At 40.6% G+C, this 23491-nt stretch overlaps 1 protein-coding gene across 1 annotated transcript in view; it reads right to left on the bottom strand.

Annotated features, from left to right (window-relative positions):
• LOC124723129 (E3 ubiquitin-protein ligase HUWE1) overlaps window positions 1–23491 on the bottom strand; it is a 360906-nt gene that overhangs the window by 72398 nt on the left and 265017 nt on the right. Inside the window, exons 40-41 of the mRNA XM_047248317.1 lie at window positions 17318–17452; window positions 13648–14623 (exon numbers count right to left, since the gene is read on the bottom strand). Coding sequence (XP_047104273.1) covers window positions 13648–14623; window positions 17318–17452 — 1111 coding nt within the window. The remainder of the gene's footprint in view (window positions 1–13647; window positions 14624–17317; window positions 17453–23491) is intronic.

The raw sequence follows: 23491 nt of genomic DNA, 5'->3' as shown, positions 1-23491 counted from the left end.
GTTTTTGTCAAATGCTTGAGCAGAGGAAAAACAAGACTCCCTATAAATTACATAATGAAACTTTGTCTGAATTTTCATAGCAAAACACAGTGAGAAATGGGCAAATTGGGTATCAAAGCAACCACTATGAGATCTAGTTTTGCAAGAAAATATTTAATTGCTTGAAATTAATCAGGGTAATTAAGGAAAACTTAATTACTGATGTGAGAAAAAAACTGAAATATGTCAAGAATAGCTTCTGTTAGGTATGTAAATGAAATGTCAAAAAGTTCATCTGGTGCATAGAAAGATAAATCGGTGTGATATTTAACTGTCAAAATAAAAGAAGTAAATAAGTCAAATGTAGTGTGAAATGATTTGTCTAAAAGAAATAAAATAGATCAGAGAAACATTTGACATACCTTCGAATGAAGCTAGAAATCACGTACAGAAAATGAGGTGCATCAAATGTTTCTCTAATGTTTTTTTTATTTCTTATCTTTAGATAAATCATTTCACAAAACATTTGCCTTTCTTTTCAAAAATTTTGTATGCTTTACACATGCAGACTATTTAGATTACCTGGAGCACTTGGCCTTAACACTGATTGCTGATGAATTACATTCCCAACAAACAAATATCAATAAAATTTCATGGTTGTTCATCATGTTTTATTAGAATTTTAATATGTGCAATATACTGGGATAGGTGTGTATACACTTGCTCTTTAAGTACTTTGACAAGACCTTAAAATATACTTTGGGATGCAATGTAAACAGTATAGATAAAACTTAGTACACAGAACACGTGACAGGATTGTAGCCAAGTCAATTAATACACTCCTGGAAATGGAAAAAAGAACACATTGACACCGGTGTGTCAGACCCACCATACTTGCTCCGGACACTGCGAGAGGGCTGTACAAGCAATGATCACACGCACGGCACAGCGGACACACCAGGAACCGCGGTGTTGGCCGTCGAATGGCGCTAGCTGTGCAGCATTTGTGCACCGCTGCCGTCAGTGTCAGCCAGTTTGTCATGGCATACGGAGCTCCATCGCAGTCTTTAACACTGGTAGCATGCCGCGACAGCGTGGACGTGAACCGTATGTGCAGTTGACGGACTTTGAGCGAGGGCGTATAGTGGGCATGCGGGAGGCTGGGTGGACGTACCGCCGAATTGCTCAACACGTGGGGCGTGAGGTCTCCACAGTACATCGATGTTGTCGCCAGTGGTCGGCGGAAGGTTCACGTGCCCGTCGACCTGGGACCGGAGCGCAGCGACGCACGGATGCACGCCAAGACCGTAGGATCCTACGCAGTGCCGTAGGGAACCGCACCGCCACTTCCCAGCAAATTAGGGACACTGTTGCCACTGGGGTATCGGCGAGGACCATTCGCAACCGTCTCCATGAAGCTGGGCTACGGTCCCGCACACCGTTAGGCCGTCTTCCGCTCACGCCCCAACATCGTGCAGCCCGCCTCCAGTGGTGTCGCGACAGGCGTGAATGGAGGGACGAATGGAAACGTGTCGTCTTCAGCGATGAGAGTCGCTTCTGCCTTAGTGCCAATGATGGTCGTATACGTGTTTGGCGCCGTGCAGGTGAGCGCCACAATCAGGACTGCATACGACCGAGGCACACAGGGCCAACACCCGACATCATGGTGTGGGGAGCGATCTCCTACACTGGCCGTACACCACTGGTGATCGTCGAGGGGACACTGAATAGTGCACGGTACATCCAAACCGTCATCGAACCCATCGTTCTACCATTCCTAGACCGGCAAGGGAACTTGCTGTTCCAACAGGACAATGCACGTCCGCATGTATCCCGTGCCACCCAACGTGCTCTAGAAGGTGTAAGTCAACTACCCTGGCCAGCAAGATCTCCGGATCTGTCCCCCATTGAGCATGTTTGGGACTGGATGAAGCGTCATCTCACGCGGTCTGCAGGTCCAGCACGAACGCTGGTCCAACTGAGGCGCCAGGTGGAAATGGCATGGCAAGCCATTCCACAGGACTACATCCAGCATCTCTACGATCGTCTCCATGGGAGAATAGCAGCCTGCATTGCTGCGAAAGGTGGATATACACTGTACTAGTGCCGACATTGTGCATGCTCTGTTGCCTGTGTCTATGTGCCTGTGGTTCTGTCAGTGTGATCATGTGATGTATCTGACCCCAGGAATGTGTCAATAATGTTTCCCCTTCCTGGGACAATGAATTCACGGTGTTCTTATTTCAATTTCCAGGAGTGTACTTTGCTGTCCGCACAGCTCATACAAATCTATTTGCTTGGCGCCGGCAGGGCTAAGTCAGATTACTTGGCTTGTTGCTGGCTGTTCTTGAAATTATTGGGAGATTATAAATTGTTAAGTTTTCTAATCTCATCGCTAGTTCTCATAAATTCTCAACCCTGTTCCCCTACTTTCATGAAATTTTGAAGATATACAGAAGTAAATAAATACAAAATTTGTTTGTTTCATATATTTGTGTATTTGAATTTTTTTGGTACTTGGTATTCTCTTTCATATGATATGCAGAAAAACAGTCTCCCAGTTGTAACGCAACTGCAAAAGACTTGCACATTAAGTTTGTTGTTGTTTTTTTGTTTTTGGAACATACATGGCAGTTTCTTTGTTTTCATTTATTCATTTTGGAAATAAGTATTAGTTGGTGTTGCCTTATGTGACTGGAAAGTCTGTCAACTGGATCATGATGAGATGTACGTGATGTAGTGATGAACTCCAAGTTATGGTCTTTTATCCACGAATCAGACACTTTCAATAAAAAATCGTGGAATTGGAGACTCTTGTGTTCTGTATTGAAATATTGCCATGTACAGAATGCATTAAATAATGCACAATTAAAGAGGTACATGCAAATCTTTGACCATTTTTTAGTTTTCCTGAACTGAAATAATGGTCTGCCCAATCCACTCCTTTCATATATTTGTTGTAGTCTAATAAAATTTCAGGTTTTTTTTAATTGTGTAATTGGTTTTCTACATTTTCTTTGCGTGTCAGTCAAAGTGGAATTATGTATTGTAGAGATCATTCATATCATTTTAGTTTTCAAAGCTCTCCATACCTGTGCCAGTACTTCACCTTTCCATTGATGACAAGCTTTAAACACATTGACTTTTGTGCACTTTAATTTTTACAGAAATCCTCTATTTTGCCATATCATTCTACACACTTGAATTTTCTTTTAAAGTAACTTCTCTGAAAGTTCTACACTGTTATAATAATTATCCATGTAGAGGTGTCCATAAGAAGGTGTTAATAGTTCCATCACTGTTTTTGCTAAAGGCTGTCCACTGCTGGAATAGATCTTGAATCAGGAAATGTGTCCCATACTGAAATTACACAGCATCCAAATGAGTATGCCATATTTCGTAATTTTCGATGGATTGTAAACTTTAAAATTTAACCATCCACATCACAGTATCATTTCTTCATCAGTTGAGATAATTTGACTTGAGATAAAGGTTTCTTTAAACTTTTTGGAAAAATAATCAATTAAAAATAGCAATTTGAAAAGCTAGTCAGCATTATCCAGTTTAATGTTGTTGTCAGAAAAATATAAAAATGATAATATTTATCTGAATCGGTTGCAGGACATCATTTTGCAAAATATCGGTATGTCTATCAATGGATTTGTTCAGCAATAATCATCAACCCTTGCTTTGTTTACAATTCCCATAAGGATAGCAAGCCCAAACCATTTTCGAAGTTTGGATCCCATAACGTTGACAAACTTGGCATTTTTTTTTAATCCAGTTTCGTTCTATTGCAATTTTTTCGGTAGTACTTGTTGGTTTCATTGCTAATATATTCACTTAGATCATTCCCAATACATAATTCTACAATATCACTGATGCTTTGTGTATCTTTGTGTAACATGTTTGGACCCGGAGATCCTTCAAATTTATTATTGGTCCTCAGTAAATCAAAGTCTGACCGCCGTGCACTGTCTTCTTCGTCTGATTCATCCGAATCAGTTGGCAACAGTAACGTTCACCCAAGTCTTCTTGGATGTATTTCACTATCTTCCAACGATTCTGCTTCACTTTCATTTTTTGGGTATCCAATGTCTTCTTACCAATTCATCAAGTCGTCCGGAACGTCAGACAAGATGTCCGCCCATTCATCGTTAAGTAATCATATTGTCTCTTTCCTCTGCCATGATGAAAGGGCACAAGCACTTATAAAAACAAGAAACTTGTTGATGTGTGTAACTTATTGTTATCTAAACAAAACAACAACAGAATGCAAAAAATACTGAAGTGCTGTCGCTGACAACTGTGCGATACTATGCTCACGACACCACTGTGATGACGGCGGCCACTGAGCTATACTACACACACGACACCATTGTGGTGTCGCTGGACGGCAGAGTGTTGAAATATAAGTAGTAGCCGGGACCAAACAATGATCCTGATTGCCAGCGTAAGAGGCTACCATCACACCATGGCACGTACTCCGTAGCATCAGTCATTCTTGCATATTTACTGTAAAAAGCCATTCTTCTGCAATTATTGGCTGTTGAAAGTTCAAGATCACGTAAGAAATGTTCGCCATTATTATTTATAGCTGAAATAGGCTAAAGTGTCTCTGCTCATCGATGTATATTCAAAGAATTTGTCTGTTGATCTTCATAGTTGACGATATAAATTATGAAAGCCTTTGTAAATTTCAAGCACTGCATTCCTTTATTGCATTATTTTCCTAAATATAGCTAATTTTGTAGCTCCTCTCTCGAGCAGTGGTATTCTGTGGTTTAGGGACACTATTTTATATAAACAGCTGGTTGGCTTTAGTAGCCTTCTTGTGTTGGGTGATCATTGCTCATATGCAGGACACTCGAGCACATCTCCCAATGCTGCCACTTGTTGCTGAGTGTCAGATATTCAGACATTGCTCTCCATAGGATGCTTCCGATACTTACATAGACTGTGGCCTTATGCACTCAAACAACAAAATACAGACTATGTTATCAAGAAGAGTGAAGATTAGTAAGTATTTTATGTGGCAATGTTTATACAAATATTGTTTCAAAGAAAAAGAGTGGATATATTAACAATGTGGGAAAAAAATAGGCACAACCAGGTCTGCTGTAACATCAGTAGCTACTGCGGCTAAAGAAAAACAGTTTTATTTGCAAATTTCATTAACAATTACTGGAACAGTCAACAGTACTCATCTCAGTAGAGGTAATCAACCATAGTGTATACTACACATTAAGTAATGAAGTTTGTGCCAGTTTGTACAGTCGTTTAGTAGTAATTTAAAAGTTACTGTGAAGCAGAGAGGTCTTTCTCACAATCTCAAAAGCCCTGTTTACATATAAGAAATGAATGTAACTACAAGAAGCATTGGAATTGTGATGTTTTACGTTTTCAGTACACATGGAAATACTTGTAAAATTTAGAATGAAAACATGGAACACAAGCACCAGATACTCACTGAGGAGTTTAATTATTCATGCGCCAATTATGTATTGTATACATCCCACGTTGTTCATGCTCGTGATGTGCCAACCAGCTCTGCATGTATACACTACATGCACTCTGCAGAGAATATTTCTCGTGCCTTGTGTGTGCACAAGCAAAACAATCCTGTCATTGAATTTCAAAGCATCAGTGGAGATGCCTGTCAAATTTAGGTACTCATAGAGAACTGAGCAGAACAGGTATCTGAGAATGGTGAGATCAGCATTTTTCTTAGGGCCACAGAAGATGTCCACCCAGAGGACAAGGTACACACTACAGGGAGTGTCAAGAGGAAACACAGTGGGCACAGACAAGAGGGGCTACTGGATGTCGCTGCATAGGGCTTCCAGTCATATCCCAGCTGGTATACCCAGTTTTCAGTGATTTGTGAACTGTTGATAGTGAAACAGAACTGAGTAAGGTGGATGGGTACGTATCTGACAGTGTGTGACCACACAGCTCTTCAAGAGTTGCTGGCCTCTGATCCTCAGAGGTGGCACAGCAGCTTCCAACAGAAGACTGTCCTACAGAGCTTGTACAGAAGGTTCCAGTTGCCAACTGCACACCACTGTGGTTGACAGGATCTAACAAGCTCAGTACTGATGAAGCTGCTGACCCATAGGCAACACATCCATAATGTAGTTGAGATAAAAACAAAGCTCTATAAAAACACAGAACTACTGTGCAGTCTATGCCCCAGGAGGTGCTGGTGTGAAACCTGAAGGTTTTTAACTTCCTCATGCAATTTGCCTTGAACTGGCATACATGCGGTAACTGCGTTAACTTATTTTCAGATAAAAAGCCTAAAAGTTTGAAAATTTCATTGACTTCAAGTAAATGGCTACCGGGGTAAAGTTCTGGGCGAGGATGCACAGTCCTGAGTCAACAGAAGTGCACGACACTAGTTATCATGTGAGAAAATTGATATCCATGATTCAGAGCTCAATTATGTACTTTCTGTAGGGCTCCCTGAAGTTGGCACTCTGTGGTGCACCATGACGGAGTGCTGTAATACAGACAAAGTGACGTTGACACCGTGGGTCCTACTGCAGTCACAATAGTATTTATTGTGAGGGCAAAGATGGTTATGATCAGAACAGATTCCTGAGAGATGAAAGTTTCCTTTGTTTATTAGTTGCTGATGGTTGAACCTATCCAGACCCTGAATCGTTGGATACAAATGGGTGAACAGCCCCAGAAGCCCTACTTGTGCAGTGTAGACAGGACTCCGATGGCACAAGGTGGTATCATGTGCCCCCTGTAGGTTAAAGAACACACTGATCAGGTGTTGGGGACACGTGCAAGCATTGCTCATTGCTGATTGCTGATTGCAAGGAATTCAGTTGATCTGTGGAGGACCGGAATGTCCATAAGCCACTTTACAACATATGTCCTCTGGCTTCCATGCACCATAAAAGGCGCCAGTTGACCAATCTTTCAAATAATTTGCACAGCCTGTTTGTTAGAGACTCTCACCAATAATAAGCCAACATTTTTGGGCCTTTTCCTAATTTTAGGAAACGTATAATAATTATTATTATTTCCTGCCATTGGGAGGGAACCTCCCCTTCTCACCAAATACAACTGAAACACCTGAGGATGTGTATTATGTTGTAACTGCAAAGGTGTTTAAGCATTTGATTGTGGATTTTGTCAGGTCCAGGGGCTGGCTCTCTATCCACACACTGCTGAAGTGCTTCAGAACTCCAATTCACTAAAAGGAACACTGTATGATTCAAAGCCTTGTGCATGGAAAAATAAGAAGTTTCTATCCACCTGGCATTTCCAGATCAGGAATGTAAGATAGTAGTTACTGCGTGCAGATACTGCAGCCAAACGTACTGAAAAAACATTCAGCAATGACAACAAGATCAGTACTGATGTCACCTTTGGGGTAGATGCCGGGAACTGCAGACAATGAATGGCAGCATATGCTTTGAGTTTAGTCCATACTTGAGACGATGTGATGTGGGTCCTCATAGATGAAAGATAATTTTTCCAACACTTGCACTTTCTCTTCTTTATCAAAAACTGTGCCTTTATCTGAAGTTTCTTGAATGCTATTAAATGTTGAGTACAGAATGAGTGCTGAGATGCTACAGCTACAGACTGTAATGTCTATGGCTGAGAATGTCTCGTGGGCCATAGTGAAATGTGTTGTGGCTCCAGTATTAAGGAAGCAGAATAACCAGTTCTCAAATTAACTGCTCTATTACTTGACCCCTGCTGGAAGTGGTTTGGCTTGTGAACACTGAAGTCCCCCACCTGGAGGAAGGGTGGAGGCAGCTGTTCCACTAGATCCACCAGCTCATAATATGGTATAGATCTGTCTGGGGCTAGACAGATATTACATACCATTACCCTAAGTAACAGGTAGACACAAGCAACTGCTGCTTCTAACAAGATGGTTAGTGACACCTGCTCACAGCAAGGTCAGACTGTATGAGCATGAAGACTCATTCAGACACCCTCCTGGCATAAAAGCAATTTGTGCAGTAGGATCTGTAATCTTCAGTAGTAGAGGATTGGGTTTCTGAGAACAGTGTCTCTTGAAGTGCTGTGACAACTGCAAAGGAAGTAGCCATTAAGTGATTGAGTTTGGCCATGTGGCAATGGTAGCTGTTTTAATTCCATTGAAGAAACATTACACTGAGATCTGAGGGAGCAGAAGAGGGGAAACAACAGTATGAATTACTTTGCTGCAGAGTCCTGCTACACCTGAATTTGTAGTTCTTCATTGGTATATAGGCTTGGCCTAGGAGGAGGAAGAGGAGGAGGAGGAGGAGGAGGAGGAGGAGGAGGGGGGGGGGTGAGGATGGAAGCTAGATCAACCAGAGCAGCAGAACTCCTTTTAATGTTTGATTTATCTTTCTTGTCCTCGTGAGGTTTCAGCATGTGTGAGGATTTTCCTGTCTTTATTTCTGGGGCAGAGGAGGACTTTGATTTTCTGTGACCAACAGCTTGGAACTGTGTCAGCCACTGGGTGGTGGTAGACTCCTAGTCTGTTTCATCCTGAGAGCTGAGGACAAAGAAACTGTGACTATGCCAATGGGTGGTTGCAACCAGAGCAGTGGGTGAGGGAGGTCAAAGGAACTGGGCAAACTGTTCACCTCCAATTCTTTTTGCCTGACTTATCCCATGGCATGTCCAAAGATGGAAACACAATGGTTGGGACTCGGCATTAAAATCTAGCTTTTTACCCACTGAGAGGGCTGTGCTGATACATCTACTGGTATGGGTGATTTGATCAGTTTCACTGTGGATCATCCACCTCGATGACGCTCACTCTGACCCTAGGTTCTCCTCATGGGTGCCACTCCATCACAGCAAAGGCTATCAGGCATAGTAGCCACTCCCCAGAATCCCAGTGCCCCAATATTGGACAGACACCTATCCTCAGCACCTGTGGGGAGGTTGAAAGCTCAGATATCAGCAGCACAATCCCTGCTTTGTCAGAGAGCTACAACCATGAGAATGGAATACCCTGTTTGAAAGTCTTAATGTAGAAGCAGTTAAATACAGGAAGCAAAAGATGACCTACAACTTGCACAGAAACAAGACTGCAGCTGTAAGAAATGGAGGACATGGAATGGAAGCAGTGATTGAGAAGGGAGTGAGACAAGGTTGCAGCTTATTTCAACATTAGCAAATCTGTACACTGACTGAGCAATAAACTGTAGTTACCCTGTAACAATACTAGTCACTTCCTTTCCTGTTCCATTTGCAAATAGAGTGGGGGAAAAAATGACTGCCTATATGCCTCCATATGAGCCTTAATTTCACGTATTTTACCTTCATGGTCCTTACACACAATGAAGGTTGGTGGCAGTAGAATTGTTCAGCAATCAGCTTCAAATGCCGATTCTATAAATTCTCTCAACAGTGTTTCTCGAAAAGAACATTGTGTTCCCACCATGGATTCCCACTTGTGCTCCTGGTAACACTTGCATGTTGTTCGAACATACTGGTAACAAATCTAGCAGCCCACCTTGGAAGGAGTGGAGACTGTCTCTTAAAAAGGTGTTAAGAGCATTTTTATCAGCTTTTTTAAATAGATGTACTTTTTGTTTCTTTTTTATGTTTGTGGGTGTTACAGTATTCAGCCTAGCAGCAACTGCTTTGTTGTCGCTCGCTAATCCCTGTTCATCATGATACTCCCCATTTGTCCAGGATAATTTTTTTAAGAGTTCGAGTATGCCTTTGCAGCCATTTATGCTTTGAGTGGGCTCATGAACTAATTGTTCAAAATAATTTCCTGATAAAGCATTCAGTACAATTTTGGATGGCGTGTTATGCCTGCTGCTGGCTTTAAATGTATAATTTTTCCAGCACTTTGATGGTACATTAAAGTTGCCACCAACTATAACTGTATGAGTGGGGTACCTATTTGAAATGAGACTCTAGTTTTCTTTGAACTGTTCAGCAATTATATCTTCTGAGTCAGGGGTTGCTAAAACAATCCAATTAATAGTTTAATATAATAGAAGGAAACATTCCACGTGGGAAAAATTATATATAAAAACAAAGATGAGGTGACTTACCGAACGAAAGCGCTGGCAGGTCGATAGACACACAAACAAACACAAACATACACACAAAATTCAAGCTTTCGCAACAAACTGTTGCCTCATCAGGAAAGCTTCCCCTCTCCTTCCCTCTTTCCTGATGAGGCAACAGTTTGTTGCGAAAGCTTGAATTTTGTGTGTATGTTTGTGTTTGTTTGTGTGTCTATCGACCTGCCAGCGCTTTCGTTCGGTAAGTCACCTCATCTTTGTTTTTATATACAATTAATAGTTTAGTCTGATTTTCAAGTATAACCTCCACTCGTACTATTTCACAGGAACTATCCAATTCAATTTCACTAGAAGGTAAACTACTTCTGACAGCAATACAGACTCCACCACCAACTGTATTTGATCTATCCTTTCTGAACACTGTTAGGTCATTCGAAAAGATTTCGGCTGAACTTATTTCCAGCTTTAGCCAGATTTCTGTACCTGTAACTATTTGAGTTTCAGTGTTTTCTATTACGGCTTGGAGCTCCAGTTCTTTCCCAACACAGCTATGACAATTTACAACTACAATACCGATCATTTCTACAACTACCTTACTGAGTTTTACCTGCCCCCTTTTAGATGGATGCCCTTTCTGTGGTTCCCTGAGACCCACTAACCTAGAAAACCACCCAGTCCCTTCCACACTGCCCCTGCTACCCGTGTGTAATGGACTCCTGATGGTGCAAGTCAAGGAATCTGCAGCCTACACTGTCACAGAACCGCCTTATCCACCGATTGAGACCCTCCACTAAGCTCTGCACCAAAGGACCACAGTCAGTTCTGTCGATGGTGCTGCATATGGTAAGCTCCACCTTAATCTCACAAGCAAGACTGGCAGTCTTTACTATTTCTGCTAGCTGCCCAAAACTAGAGACAATCTCCTATGATCCAAAGCAACACACATCATTGTTACCGACATGGGCCACCACCTGCAGTTGGCTGCATCCTGTACTCTTCATGGCATCCAGAAGCACCCTTTCCATATCCAGAATGACCCCCCCCCCCTCCCCTCCCAGTATGCATACGGAGTGCACACTGGATTCCTTCCCCTCCTTGGCAGCCATGTTCCCAAGAGGCCCCATTATACGCTTAATGTCGGAGTTCCCAACTATTAGCAAACCCACCTTCTGTGAATGCCCATACCTTGTGGGCCGAGAAGCTTCCTCTGGAACAGGGTGGATGACTGCATCTGGCTCACAGACTTCGTCAGCCACAGATAATGCCCAAAACCTGTTCGTGAAACGAACCAGGGAAGCCCTATGGTCAGCCCCTCAGAGAGTCTTTCACTGTCTGACAGACTTTGGAATCATCTCCCGCTCGACCACGGATGAGAGGTCAACCACAGTGCAGGCAGTATCCGGGGTGGCCACAGCAGTGGACCAATCGGGGGGGCAAGTGGGTTGTGCTCGGGGAACAAGTGGGCTGTGCTCGGGGAACAAGTGGGCTGTGCTCGGGGAACAAGTGGGCTGTGCTCGGGGAACAAGTGGGCTGTGCTCGGGGAACAAGTGGGTCGTGCTCGACGTCCCTCGCATCCCCACATCTGACCCCACACAGTGATGACCCTTGGCAGCAATCTCAAACTGTGTGACAGAAGCCAACACTGCCTGGAGCTGTGAGCAAAGGGTCACCAACTCAGCTTGCATCTGTACACAGAAAGCACAAATCCTATCCCTTTCTGAAGTCGCTCCTGTTTGAAACTCGTAAAAATATGTAATAAATGAATGGTGTATTCGCCTTATTAGCAGCAGAACACGAGCGGCTCTGTTACCGATGGTCTAACCAACACTGAGCTGTTCTATGCAAAACAAACAAAAGCCCGTACAATACAAGGGTCAATAGCAACGGCGGTACTGTACACTACACTGTTTTTAAAATAAAAGGTTGTTCCTAGTAACCACACAAATGCACAAGAAATTACAAAAACATGCTAGTAACTGCACAGGTGACAGAAAATAAGTCGCTCCTGTTTGAAGCTTGTAAAAATATGCAATAAACAAACGGTGTACTTGCCTTTTTTAGCAGCAGGAAACTCACGGTGCACTCTCACTGATGGTCTAACAAACATCAACCAAAGTAAAAGAAGAGTAATGGCTTCTAGTAAAATTAAGACAGGTGATGCTGAGGGAATATAGTAAGAAATCACACACTAGAAGTTGTACACTAATTTTGTTATTTGGACAGTGAGATAACTGCCAATGGCTGGGGTAGAAAGGCTATAAAATGCAGACTGGCAATAGGAGGAAAACATGGACAATAAACAGAACCAGAAATTACCATTATAGGGAATAGCAGATCTAGGAAGTAGTTTATGGCATTACTCTTGCTGATGATCAAATTGTTGATTGCTGATGATCAAATTGTTGATTGCTGATGGTGAGAACACACTCCGAACAGCTGCTCTTATTTTATCCGCAACAGCTAAGTTGTATACTCTGCTAGGATCTTCAAATAAGACACAAATTATGGCTTTCAGGGGACAGAAGCCAATTCCAAACAAAAATAATAATAAATGATCAGAAAATAAAGTAAAATCTTTCAATCTTACAAAATAATATTCATTCATGACAGAAATGAACATACAAAACAAAGTAGAAAGATTTAATTACTTTCAAGAAACAATCTGTAGAACCCTCAGAAGTAAAGCAAGAAAGAAATTTTACTAATCTACAAAATGGTGTTAGTACCAATGGAATATAACAAAAAGAAACGAACAAAGAATACAGATATAGGACATGCAATTCTGAAGAATAGTAGCTGGGTACACACTATCTGACAAATATGAATGCTGACATCAGGGAAGTGCTGAGAGTGAAAAAGCTTAAACAAGCAGATTAAGGACTACAGGAACAACTGCAAGGACCATGTCACAGGAATGTAAGATAGCAAAATTATGGAATTCATGATGAATTATTACTCAATGGGCAGAATATCTTTAGGAAGCACAAGGAAAAGGTGGAAACAGTAATGATGTCATCCAGATGGGAGTAACAGGTGAATACCTAACACATGCAGGAGGAGGAGGAGAGGAGGAGGAGGAGGAGGAGGAGAATAGATGGCAAATGAAGAGGAACTTGGGAGAAAGGAACTGTTTGGCACAACCTGACTAAAAGAAGCAATGATTGTAAGACATATCCTAAGGTTTCAAGGATTAGTCAATTTGGTAATGGAGGGAAGTATTGGCAGTAAAAATTTTAGAGGGAAACCGAAGTTTGACCATAGTAAGCTGGTTAAATAAGTGTAGGTTGCAGTAACTATACACAGATGGAGGGTCTTTTACAGAATTGGCTAACATGGAGAACTGCATCAAACCAGTCTCTGGAATTAAGACCATAGCAACAACAACAACAACAACAACATGAAGTTTGTTCTCCCCCTCCCTCCTCCCCCAAAAAACTATACATGCATGTACTCAAGACATAAGAATAATTACAAAACCTCAATGACACATGTATTACAAAAATGACTTAAAACTTGAGAAACACTTACATAATTGAGTCAGATGTGTTCCCTAAACCAATTAAGTACACACTCCTGTATCAACATGTTAAATAAACAGCAAAAGTTTAAAACATGTGCAGCTATTTTCATTTTACAGTTAACAGTAAAGTATTTGTACCTGTGCACTGTGGTCAGTCCGTCTTGAGGGTACCAGGGTCGATTCCTTTGAGATTCATCTGAAGAGGACTGTGACTCAATATCACTTCGCAGATAAACCCGCCTTCCACTCTGTGCTCGTCTTCGCAGTGGTAACATGCCCCTAGACGACTGGGGATCTCCATCATCTGCTACATTACTCTCGTAATCAGAGTCCGCATTAGGTGCTAAGAAGTTGTTAGAATCTAAGTTCCCAGAAGGTGAGCGTCTAAACCGAGAGCTTAATGTAGTATGTGTTACACTAAGCCCAGGGACTGTCACTTCTTCACGAGACAAAGAAAGTGTATTGGAGGCAGATGAATCAGAATTAGTGTTTAGTGTGAGTGCTGGCACACTTGTATCAGGTTGACCTGTAGTATGTTGTTGGGCAGCTCTATTTTGCTGTTGTCCATCTATCTCCATAACTTCATGAGTGCCCCTTGCTTCATTTCTTGCAGTATTAGTTAAAGTGACACTACTGCATTGATCAGAGGCAGAAGAATTCTGTTCTCTTGTAGGTGTGGAGGTAGAAGTCTGGGAACTTGGCTGTGCACTATCTTCTGACACTGTCGCTGATTGTGAGGAACTTTCTCCCACACTGCCTGAATTTCGAAACAGTTGATCATGTTGAGCAAAACTCTGATCTGATGATTGATGTTGGTATGCACCAGATACTCCAAGATTCGAATTTTGTATAATAACAGAATGCAATGGTGCTATTAACTCTGCTCCCAATGCTTGTATGGTAGATGATGAGTTACTTTCTGTTGTGGAATTCTGCACTCCATCTATCTGTTCTGAAAAATTAGACTGGCTTCCATCTACTGACAATGATGGCTGCAGAGCTGACTCTACAATGGAATCAGCCAGATTTTCTGCAGCTGAATTTTGTGTAAATAATGGACGACGCGCTATTGTTCTTATATTTGGTCTGGTTCCTGCAGTAGCTCCCGTTTCACCTGTAATAAGAATTACAATCAAGTTATTTTCACAAACACACAATACAGCAGAAAACGAGGGGGGGTGCGGTTAGCAAATGAGAGGGGGGGTGGGGATAGGGGTAGGGGTAGGCAAAGAGAGGGAGGGAGGGGGGGGAGTTATTAGGAAGGGGGGGAATAATTAGGGAGGGGGGGAGTTATTAGGGAGGGGGGGGAGTTATTAGGGAGGGGGGGAGTTATTAGGGAGGAGATACAGATAGAGAGAGAGAGAGAGAGAGAGAGAGAGAGAGAGAGAGAGAGAGAGAGAGAGACTTAGCAGTCTGGCAGAAATGCTGGGACACGTGCATCACTTCTAATGATGGGGAGGATCATTCAGTACTGAATAGCCCTCACACACAAAATCAACGATGTTTCAACATTTATTTCAATGTATTTCCAGTTCTGTTGAAGTCATTCATTCCTCAACATATCACGAAATTCTTCTCTTAGACCCCATCACTGACCCAAGAAATAAATCTTTGTTGTCTTACTTCCTTGGAAGTACAGTCTCATCGAAGGCAACAACATCCTCCTAAAGGCACTTACCAACATTATCGCTCACCTCTAAATAATTTTAAAGTCATCATTTCAATAACGCATGTGATAAAAGTTCCGCAAAATATGGTCTCTAATATTACCACTTTGAAATGCTGGAGAATTCACACTTAATTCAGTTCTAATAACTATGTTTTGATAAGTTCCTGCCATTCCCAATGCCACTAATGAACTATTTTTGCACCATCAGAATTATAAATTTCCTTGCACTTAATTAAACAAAGGTCAAGAAAAGAAACAAACAAAGCAGTATACAATATGACTATTATAACTATCCACCCTTCATGGGCAATGCTGGGAACAAAAGCACAAGATCACTAGGGCGTATGAGCTGCAGCAGGGGGGAAGGAGTGGTGAAGTGGGGCAGGACCAAGTCCCATCTCCTCCTTGCAGGACAAGCAGCACACTGGAATCAACAGTGAATTCAAAATGCCTAAGACAATGCCATGGTGCATTCCATTGTTTCCTATCTAAGCCTGGCAACGGATTGAAGCAATTCATGCTGACCCTTAAGTCAACCAATTTCCAAATATTTCTCTATTCCCAGAGAAGTGTCAAGATTTAGTGTGCATATAGTAACTGACATAAGATGCTGTTGGTGTGGGCATCTGCTCACTAGCAGTGCTTACAAACATTATGCAGTTAACTTTCTCGCATCCTGGACTCTACAGCTCAGAATCAATAGAAGTCTCTGGAAGTTTGAACAATTTGTGCCATTACTTCTGAACCATGGCACCTATTATGAAAAAATCTTAACTACATGGTCAATGTTAGCATATTAATTTGAGAAAAAATGCAATAGCTATAATTTACGGTGAGATGATGTCAAGTGGTATGTGGTGTACAGCTTACAAGGTATTGGTTACATTGGGACTTCATAGCACAGCTAAAATATAACAGCATATTTCACTCTGTATGATGTAATACAGAATCTTATTTCATGTTGCCATTGAGTATCTACATACAACAAACGTCATACTCATGTTTATGGAATACAATTCAATAGAATACAGTTCTTTCATTGAAAAAATGACAGACAAGTGTTTACCATTCCATCGACATTGAGGTCGTTAGAGGTGGAGCTGAAGCTCTGATTATGGAATGATGGGGAAGGAAATCATCCATGCCCTTTTCAAAAGGGACCACACCACCCTGGCAATTGCCTGGAGTGATTTAGGGGAATCGCAGAAAACCTAAATCTAGATGGTCGGACAGGGATTTTAAGCATTTTTCTCCAGAATGAGAGTTCAGTGTGCTAAACAACATGCCACCTCACTTTATCTCTCATCAGATCCGTCATGTCATGTAATCAGTCACCACCACTATCTGTGAACTTCTACCCCATATTTCACATATTTTCTTAGATATATGTCTTGTGTGCAAAGTTTGGCATATTTCTCCAAGACTTCTAATCACTTTTGTTCGTGTGCATAATTTTTTCTGTAGACATAAAAACTCTTTGATGTATTTATGAACTGGAAAATCAGAGAAAAATTGACCAGAAGAAACTGATACAAACACTAACTCTAGAGTTTTCATAAAAAAAAAAAAACATATGAACTACCAAGTGTTCATGAAATGTAAACTTACGTAAGAGCAAGGGTTTCGTATTAAAAGCCAGTACAATTAATAAAATTACTTATTGATGTTTTATGAAGTACATGCTTAAAATGTAAATGTAATATTCCACATTGGAAAATCCAGGATAGAATAATGAAAATATTATGAAAAGGATAGTTGCTACTCACACTCACTATATAGCAGAGATGCTGAGTTGGAGATAACATGCCTTCATCAGAATAATTGCGCACGCGTACACGCACACGCACACACTTGGCAGCCAGAGACTGTCGTCGTCATCATCAGTGTGTGTGTGTGTGTGTGTGTGTGTGTGTGTGTGTGTGTAATTCTGTTGAAGGCCTGTTTGGCCGAGCTTTGTCTGACAGTTTTTTTATTGTGACTATCTATGGTTCAGCACCCCCGCTATGTGGTGAGTACCAACTATCCTTTTCATAATACTGTCTTAGTATCCCACATTTACACTTTCCCATAATTTACATAATTTTTTAAAGTTCACTGAAAAGTTGGGGGGGGGGCAGTGTTCATAAAATATATCCCCACCTGAAGCATTAGTTCTCTTCATGTTTTTCTTTCTTGTTGTTGCTTCCTCTTGTTTTTTCTTCATCATCTCCTTGCGTTGAGCAAGATCCTCTGCTTTGTACTTACTGAGTTCTGTTATCACATCATGGCAAGTCCCTATAACATAAAAAAAATCAAAAATTTATAGTGAGCAGTTTACATCAAGTTTATCTACAATGCTGATGAGCACTGACAAGTGGTAAACGCAAACAGACTAAAATAAGAACAGCAGTGACAAAACCAAAGGATCTATCAATTACAAGTAAATATAAGACACAGTAGATTACTGAAGTTGCTTGTAAATTAGGTGTCAATGGTAGAAGTAGTGTGTGTGTGTGTGTGTGTGTGTGTGTGTGTGTGTGTGTGTGTGTGTGTGTGTGTGTGTGTGTGGGGGGGGGGGGGGGGGGGGGTGCGTGCGCAGGGGGTGGGAAACCACGGAGGGTGCGGAGCCCATAAAATATCATTAGGCCAGTTTCACAGTATTCAACTCCTCATTGATTTCGTCAGTTACTAAATAATGAAAATCAAAAATCAAGCCTTCACAACTTATTCCAGATTTGTAGATGTTAAGAAAAACACCAGTAAATAAAATGATGTAGTTTCTAATGAGTAATGTCTGTTAGGTGTTTGCACATACAGTTCTTCCACTGTCCAGTCACTATTATAAATGTTGTAAGTCGCCTGAACTATGGTGTACAGCACATGGGACATTAGACAAGTTTTAAACTTTTCTGCTCATTCACCTCCACCAACTGCTGGCAGCCACTGAGATTTTTCCTAATGTCTTGATGTGAGTATTACTGGGCAGTAAATACTGCTTTGCTCAAGGCTACCCTGTGGCCATCAATGGCAATACATCTGAACTGATTATTGTCTGCAACAACCATTTGTAATGTTTCCAAATGCTGAAAATGTCTTCACATCCACTTCCTTCCCCCCTCTAACTTCTTGAGGGAAAATTTTACCATGCAGAGCCATGAGACATAACTTCAGCTACTTGAAACATTAAAAAACACAGTAGTAGGTAGGGCTAAATGAATACATACAAAAGACCATGGAAAGCCCATTGATAGGGCTGTCCAAGTATTGCCAGAGTCCTTTAATATGGCAAAAAATATTCATTTATTCTTGTACAGTGCCATGTGCGCATTTGCATTGATAATTTTGACATGAGGAAAAAAAAACACAATTTGTACACATTGGACAGTTTGTACTGCCACCATCAGCAGGAGCAGATTGACAGTGGATATGTACCTCCTGAATCTGTACTGAGAGCAGCTAAGAGGCTGCCTGATCTCCAGTGTCAGCCCAAGCAATGGACAACCATTCACTCCAATGTCTTTTCTACACAGCACACTATGAAAGGTGACAATTTTCCAAATGTACCTTTCTCTCTCTCAAGATTAAAAAGAGATTGTGGAGCTTTATCTTCTCAGAACTTGCTCTGTTTACCTGCAACCTACTTCAACTGCTGGTAGCATATTTAACACTGCACGAGGAGACTTCTCAAAGTAAGTTACACATTATTATGGCAGGCTGAGTAACTTTTATTGAATACTAGACTACACTTCAAAGTTAAATTGATATATGACACTATTTTTCAACATAGTCATCAAGTCTCTGTAAACAACAGTCAACTTTCTACCAATAGTTCGTTTCACTGATGATGGAAATCCTCTCCTTGGTCACAAAGCCATTAGAGAACCACTGTGTTTACATCCTTATTGTTGGGAAATCTGCATTGCTTTGAATCATTTTCTCAATTGTTGGATAAATCTGTCAGTGGTTGATGCCTGAAATTGTTGGTTCTATTTCACTATGTTATACACAACATTGCATTTGATTCATATGCCATCATACACTCAAAGAGAATCTTGTGACAGTTCTGGCCCTGGACCCATAATATTCCATTCCAAGATTCACTCTATAGTTTTTTGAGGTTGCAGTAGCTGAGGTATGACATGAGAGATTGGGGTGATAGGCAGACAACAGATGGTACAGTAACTACCAATTCCATGAGAAAATGCATCATTTTAGTAGGAGAATGATCTAATTAGTTGGTAACTCAGAAGTCAGCAAACCAAACTTTTAAGATATATTTATTAATACTTGATATACTATAAATCTGATTAAATGTTAATAATGCTGAGTACATTCTCAATAATAAGCTTTAATCCTTCTATTTCAGATCTCATTTTTGTAAAAATATTTATTAACATTAGTACAATGATATTCAGATGAAGCACTTCATGCATCTTTGGCTCCCACCAAAATCTGCTATGAAGCAAAGTCATTCAGGCCATCTAATCAGTTGAGAATGGGGATTTGAAGGTTATGATTTGTTTTACAGGTGGCACAATTAAGATCTTTGAAGCTTGTATAAATTGTATTCAAATATCCCAACTGTGTGCGAAGCAGAGAAGAACACAGCAAAAGTGCTCATCATTTTTGTAAACATATTTTCTACAAGCTATGTAACACAATGTTGTAATTGGTACCAACGTGAACTGTGAAATGTGTGACTTTGTAGGTTCATATATGCAAAATGTTTTATCAGCAGTTTATAGCATTATCTGCTTCATGTGTTGTGAATAAAAGAAAAACTATTGGTCTGTCAAATCTGGAACTTACCAGATGATTTAGTAAAACAGTGTCCATACCACCTTACCAGTTATTTTATAGCCACACCGCAAGAACAATGAACTTTCAACCTGAGCACCACATCTGCACAGAGACCAGGACATCTACAGAAGATCTGAGGTTAGTGGAGTATTAAAAAAAATCTGTGTTTTACCTTGAAGCAGCAGAACACAACTGGGTCCCTGATATGTCCTGCATTTTCAGTAGGAATAGAAATGGTTGCATGTCATTTGCAGTAAGACAGTGGATGAAAACCGAAGGAGAAATTAACGTGGAGAATGAGTGTTTATTTCAAAAAAGACTAAAATCATCACACTCAACGGTTAGCTCACATAACACACCTTGATGGGAATTCCACACTACTAATTTCAATATCATGTAATTATCAGTCTGTATCTCTTCTTGGTCGTAATCCACCCTTTTTCTTTCGGTAAAAGCATAATCTGTGTGCAATTTTTTATACTTTTTGCCCACAAGGATTGCACTCTCCCATATACTTAAACTATGGAGTAAATTTCTAGTTGCAGCACTATTTCACTCCCACACTGGGATGTGTCTTAACTGTGCTCCAGCAGAACTCTGTCTGCATGAAACACACAGCCTGTTCTGGCAATACCCCACTCTTGTTGCAAAATGGCCTTAACATAGGATGACATGCATAGCTTACTTTTTAATTCCCCTCATTGGCCACAAGGAAATCTAATGATCAGCTAGAGATGTATAGGGAATGTGGACAGAGCCCTACATATTTTCTACTAACAACTGTTCTACCCCCCCCCCCCCCCCCAACAGTCATACAGCTCACGAGCATGTAACACTTATTGAGGTTTATTTACTCCATCCTTTATTACTTATGTTCGTGATACCTTTGCACTGAACATGGTAAAGCCAGTATATCCAAACATAGTTTTACCGCAACAAGGTACAGAACTCACTGAACCATGTCCAGATCTTACTGTTATAAAGGACTGACAACACTCATGAAACCCTCACTCATGGACCCACGGTTCACCCATCTTTTTCCTGGGCTAGACTGGTCAAGATGTGCTTGCCATGAGACAACCTCTGAGGCAAATTGGGATTATCAAAAGTCACATATACAGTGAGCATATCCAACCCCCATTTGGCCCCATCGATTTGCTAAAGATTAGGCAAACTGAACTATAGGATAATCTCAATATTATCTGGTCTTTTAAATGTAATTGTAACTGTCAGCCATTTAAAAAAGGATAAAGTTTTTGAAGAAAATGAATACCATTATTTACCCAATTGTAAGACAAGGTTTTTTCTCAAATTTGTCACTCAAAAAATACACGGCCATCTTCCATTCACACATTAAACTACCCAATGCAGACGTCTCCGTTTTTACATTGGTGTAAATTATTAGATAAAGGTTTTAGATACCGAAGTAGCACTTCTTACCAGTTTAGCACAACAAACCACATTGAAAATGATTTTTTTTTAAAGAGAATTTAATTGCACTTTATCTCTGAAACTGCATACTTTTGCAATACGTATGTATCAGAAAAAAAACCTTCAAGCACAGCATATGTTATCTTTGTAAGCAATGGAAAAAAAGAGGGTGGTTCCCTGATTTGATTCTGTTAGGCAATTATAAATGGGACTTGCCAATTGATCATATCATAGAATGTTATGCATCAACACCAGTAAATTAACAATGGCTAACACTTTGGACACCAAGCAATAGTACAGCGCAGACCGCAACTCTTAGTTAAAAAGACTCTGCCTGTGTATAGGAAAGGCTGCGATTTTTTTAATGCTTTAGCATTCTATCCTTGAAAACTGGATTCAGTTCATGTGAGAACAATGCATGTAAACCTTGTGATGTGCCCTCGGATCAGTACATTGTGTACCATGATTTGTCACCCCACACAATGGTTTTCCACTGTTCAATCATCCAATGTTTACGCTCCTTACACCAAGCGATATGTTGTTTGGCATTTGCCAGCATGATGTGTGGCTTATGAGCAGCCACTTGACCATGAAATCCAAGATTTCTCACCTCTTGCCTAACTGTCCTACTACTTGCTGTGGATCCTGATGCAGTTTGGAATTCCTGTGTGATGGTCTGGATAGATGTCTCCCTATTACATATTACGACCCTCTTCAACTGTCGGCCGTCTGTCAGTCAACAGACGAGGTCGGCCTGTATGCTTTTGTGCTGTCCGTGTCCCTTCACGATTCCACTTACTATCACATCGGTAACAGTTGACCTAGGGATGTTTAGAAGCATGGAAATCTCGCATACAGACGTATGACACAGTGACACCCAGTCACTTGACTACGTTCGAAGTCTGCGAGTTCCACGAGGCACCCCATTCTGCTCTTTCATGATGTCTAATGACTACTGAAGTCACTGATATGAAGAACCTGGCAGTAGGTGGCAGCACAATGTACCTAATATGAAAAAACATATGGTTTTTTATGTATCTGGATACTTTTGATCACATAGTGTATCTAGTTCCTCGAACAGTGTTCTTCATGATGTTCCCAAGTTCAAATAACAAGTAACTATTATTACAGGCTTTTGGAATTGGGAAACTTTTAATAAGCTAATGAGTTACCCCAAAAACGATCCTGTATGACATTATAGAATGGAAGTAAGTGATATTTGAAAAAAAAAAATTATTTCCATATGCATGACATCATTTGCATTGCAGATAAAGTTTGCTTCGCGTGTTTCAGAAGATCTATGGTTCGCTCCACCCAGCTGAATTTATCATGAAGTTGTAATCCTAAGATTTTTATCACTGTCAGCTGCTTCTGTCTTCTTGTAGCGACTTTTTATACAGTGAGGTGGGGGTGGGGACGGGGGGGTGGGGGTGGGGGGGGGGGGGTGGAGGAGGCTTTTCAAGTTCTAAACTGCATGTAGTGTCTCTTTCCAAAGATTAGTGACAAATAATTGCCTTGGGAGCCTCTATTGATGCTCATGAATATTTAATTATCAAATATTTCTAAAACTATATTTGATTCATTATCTAATGCAATGATTGTATCACATTCTAGTTCTAAACTGCATGTAGTGTCTCTTTCCAAAGATTAGTGACAAATAATTGCCTTGGGAGCCTCTATTGATGCTCATGAATATTTAATTATCAAATATTTCTAAAACTATATTTGATTCATTATCTAATGCAATGATTGTATCACATTCAAATAAAACAAATTTGGCATCTGATAACATTAATGATGAAAGGTCATTAATAGACACACGTAAAGGTAAGGACCTTGAAAATGGAACCTTTTGGGATATTACATGTAATTAATTCCGAGTTGGATGATGCCCGATAGATAAATATAGGACTTTTCTCTATCGATATTGATTGTTTCCAGTGTGAGATATACGACTGAAACCATTTTGTGGCATTCACCTTCACCAGGCCCAGTTTGAGAACATTTAATCTTGCTTACTTTACAATATTCTCATTATAATTTCATATACCCCACTTCTGTATACCCCCCTTCTTTTGTAAGTATTATATAGTTTTAGTTTTA

The sequence above is a fragment of the Schistocerca piceifrons genome, chromosome X (assembly GCF_021461385.2).
Source record: "Schistocerca piceifrons isolate TAMUIC-IGC-003096 chromosome X, iqSchPice1.1, whole genome shotgun sequence".
Classification (NCBI taxonomy): Eukaryota; Metazoa; Arthropoda; class Insecta; order Orthoptera; family Acrididae; genus Schistocerca; species Schistocerca piceifrons.
The sequence above is the reverse complement of the archived record's forward strand: the minus strand, read 5'-3'. Positions and strand labels throughout refer to the sequence as shown.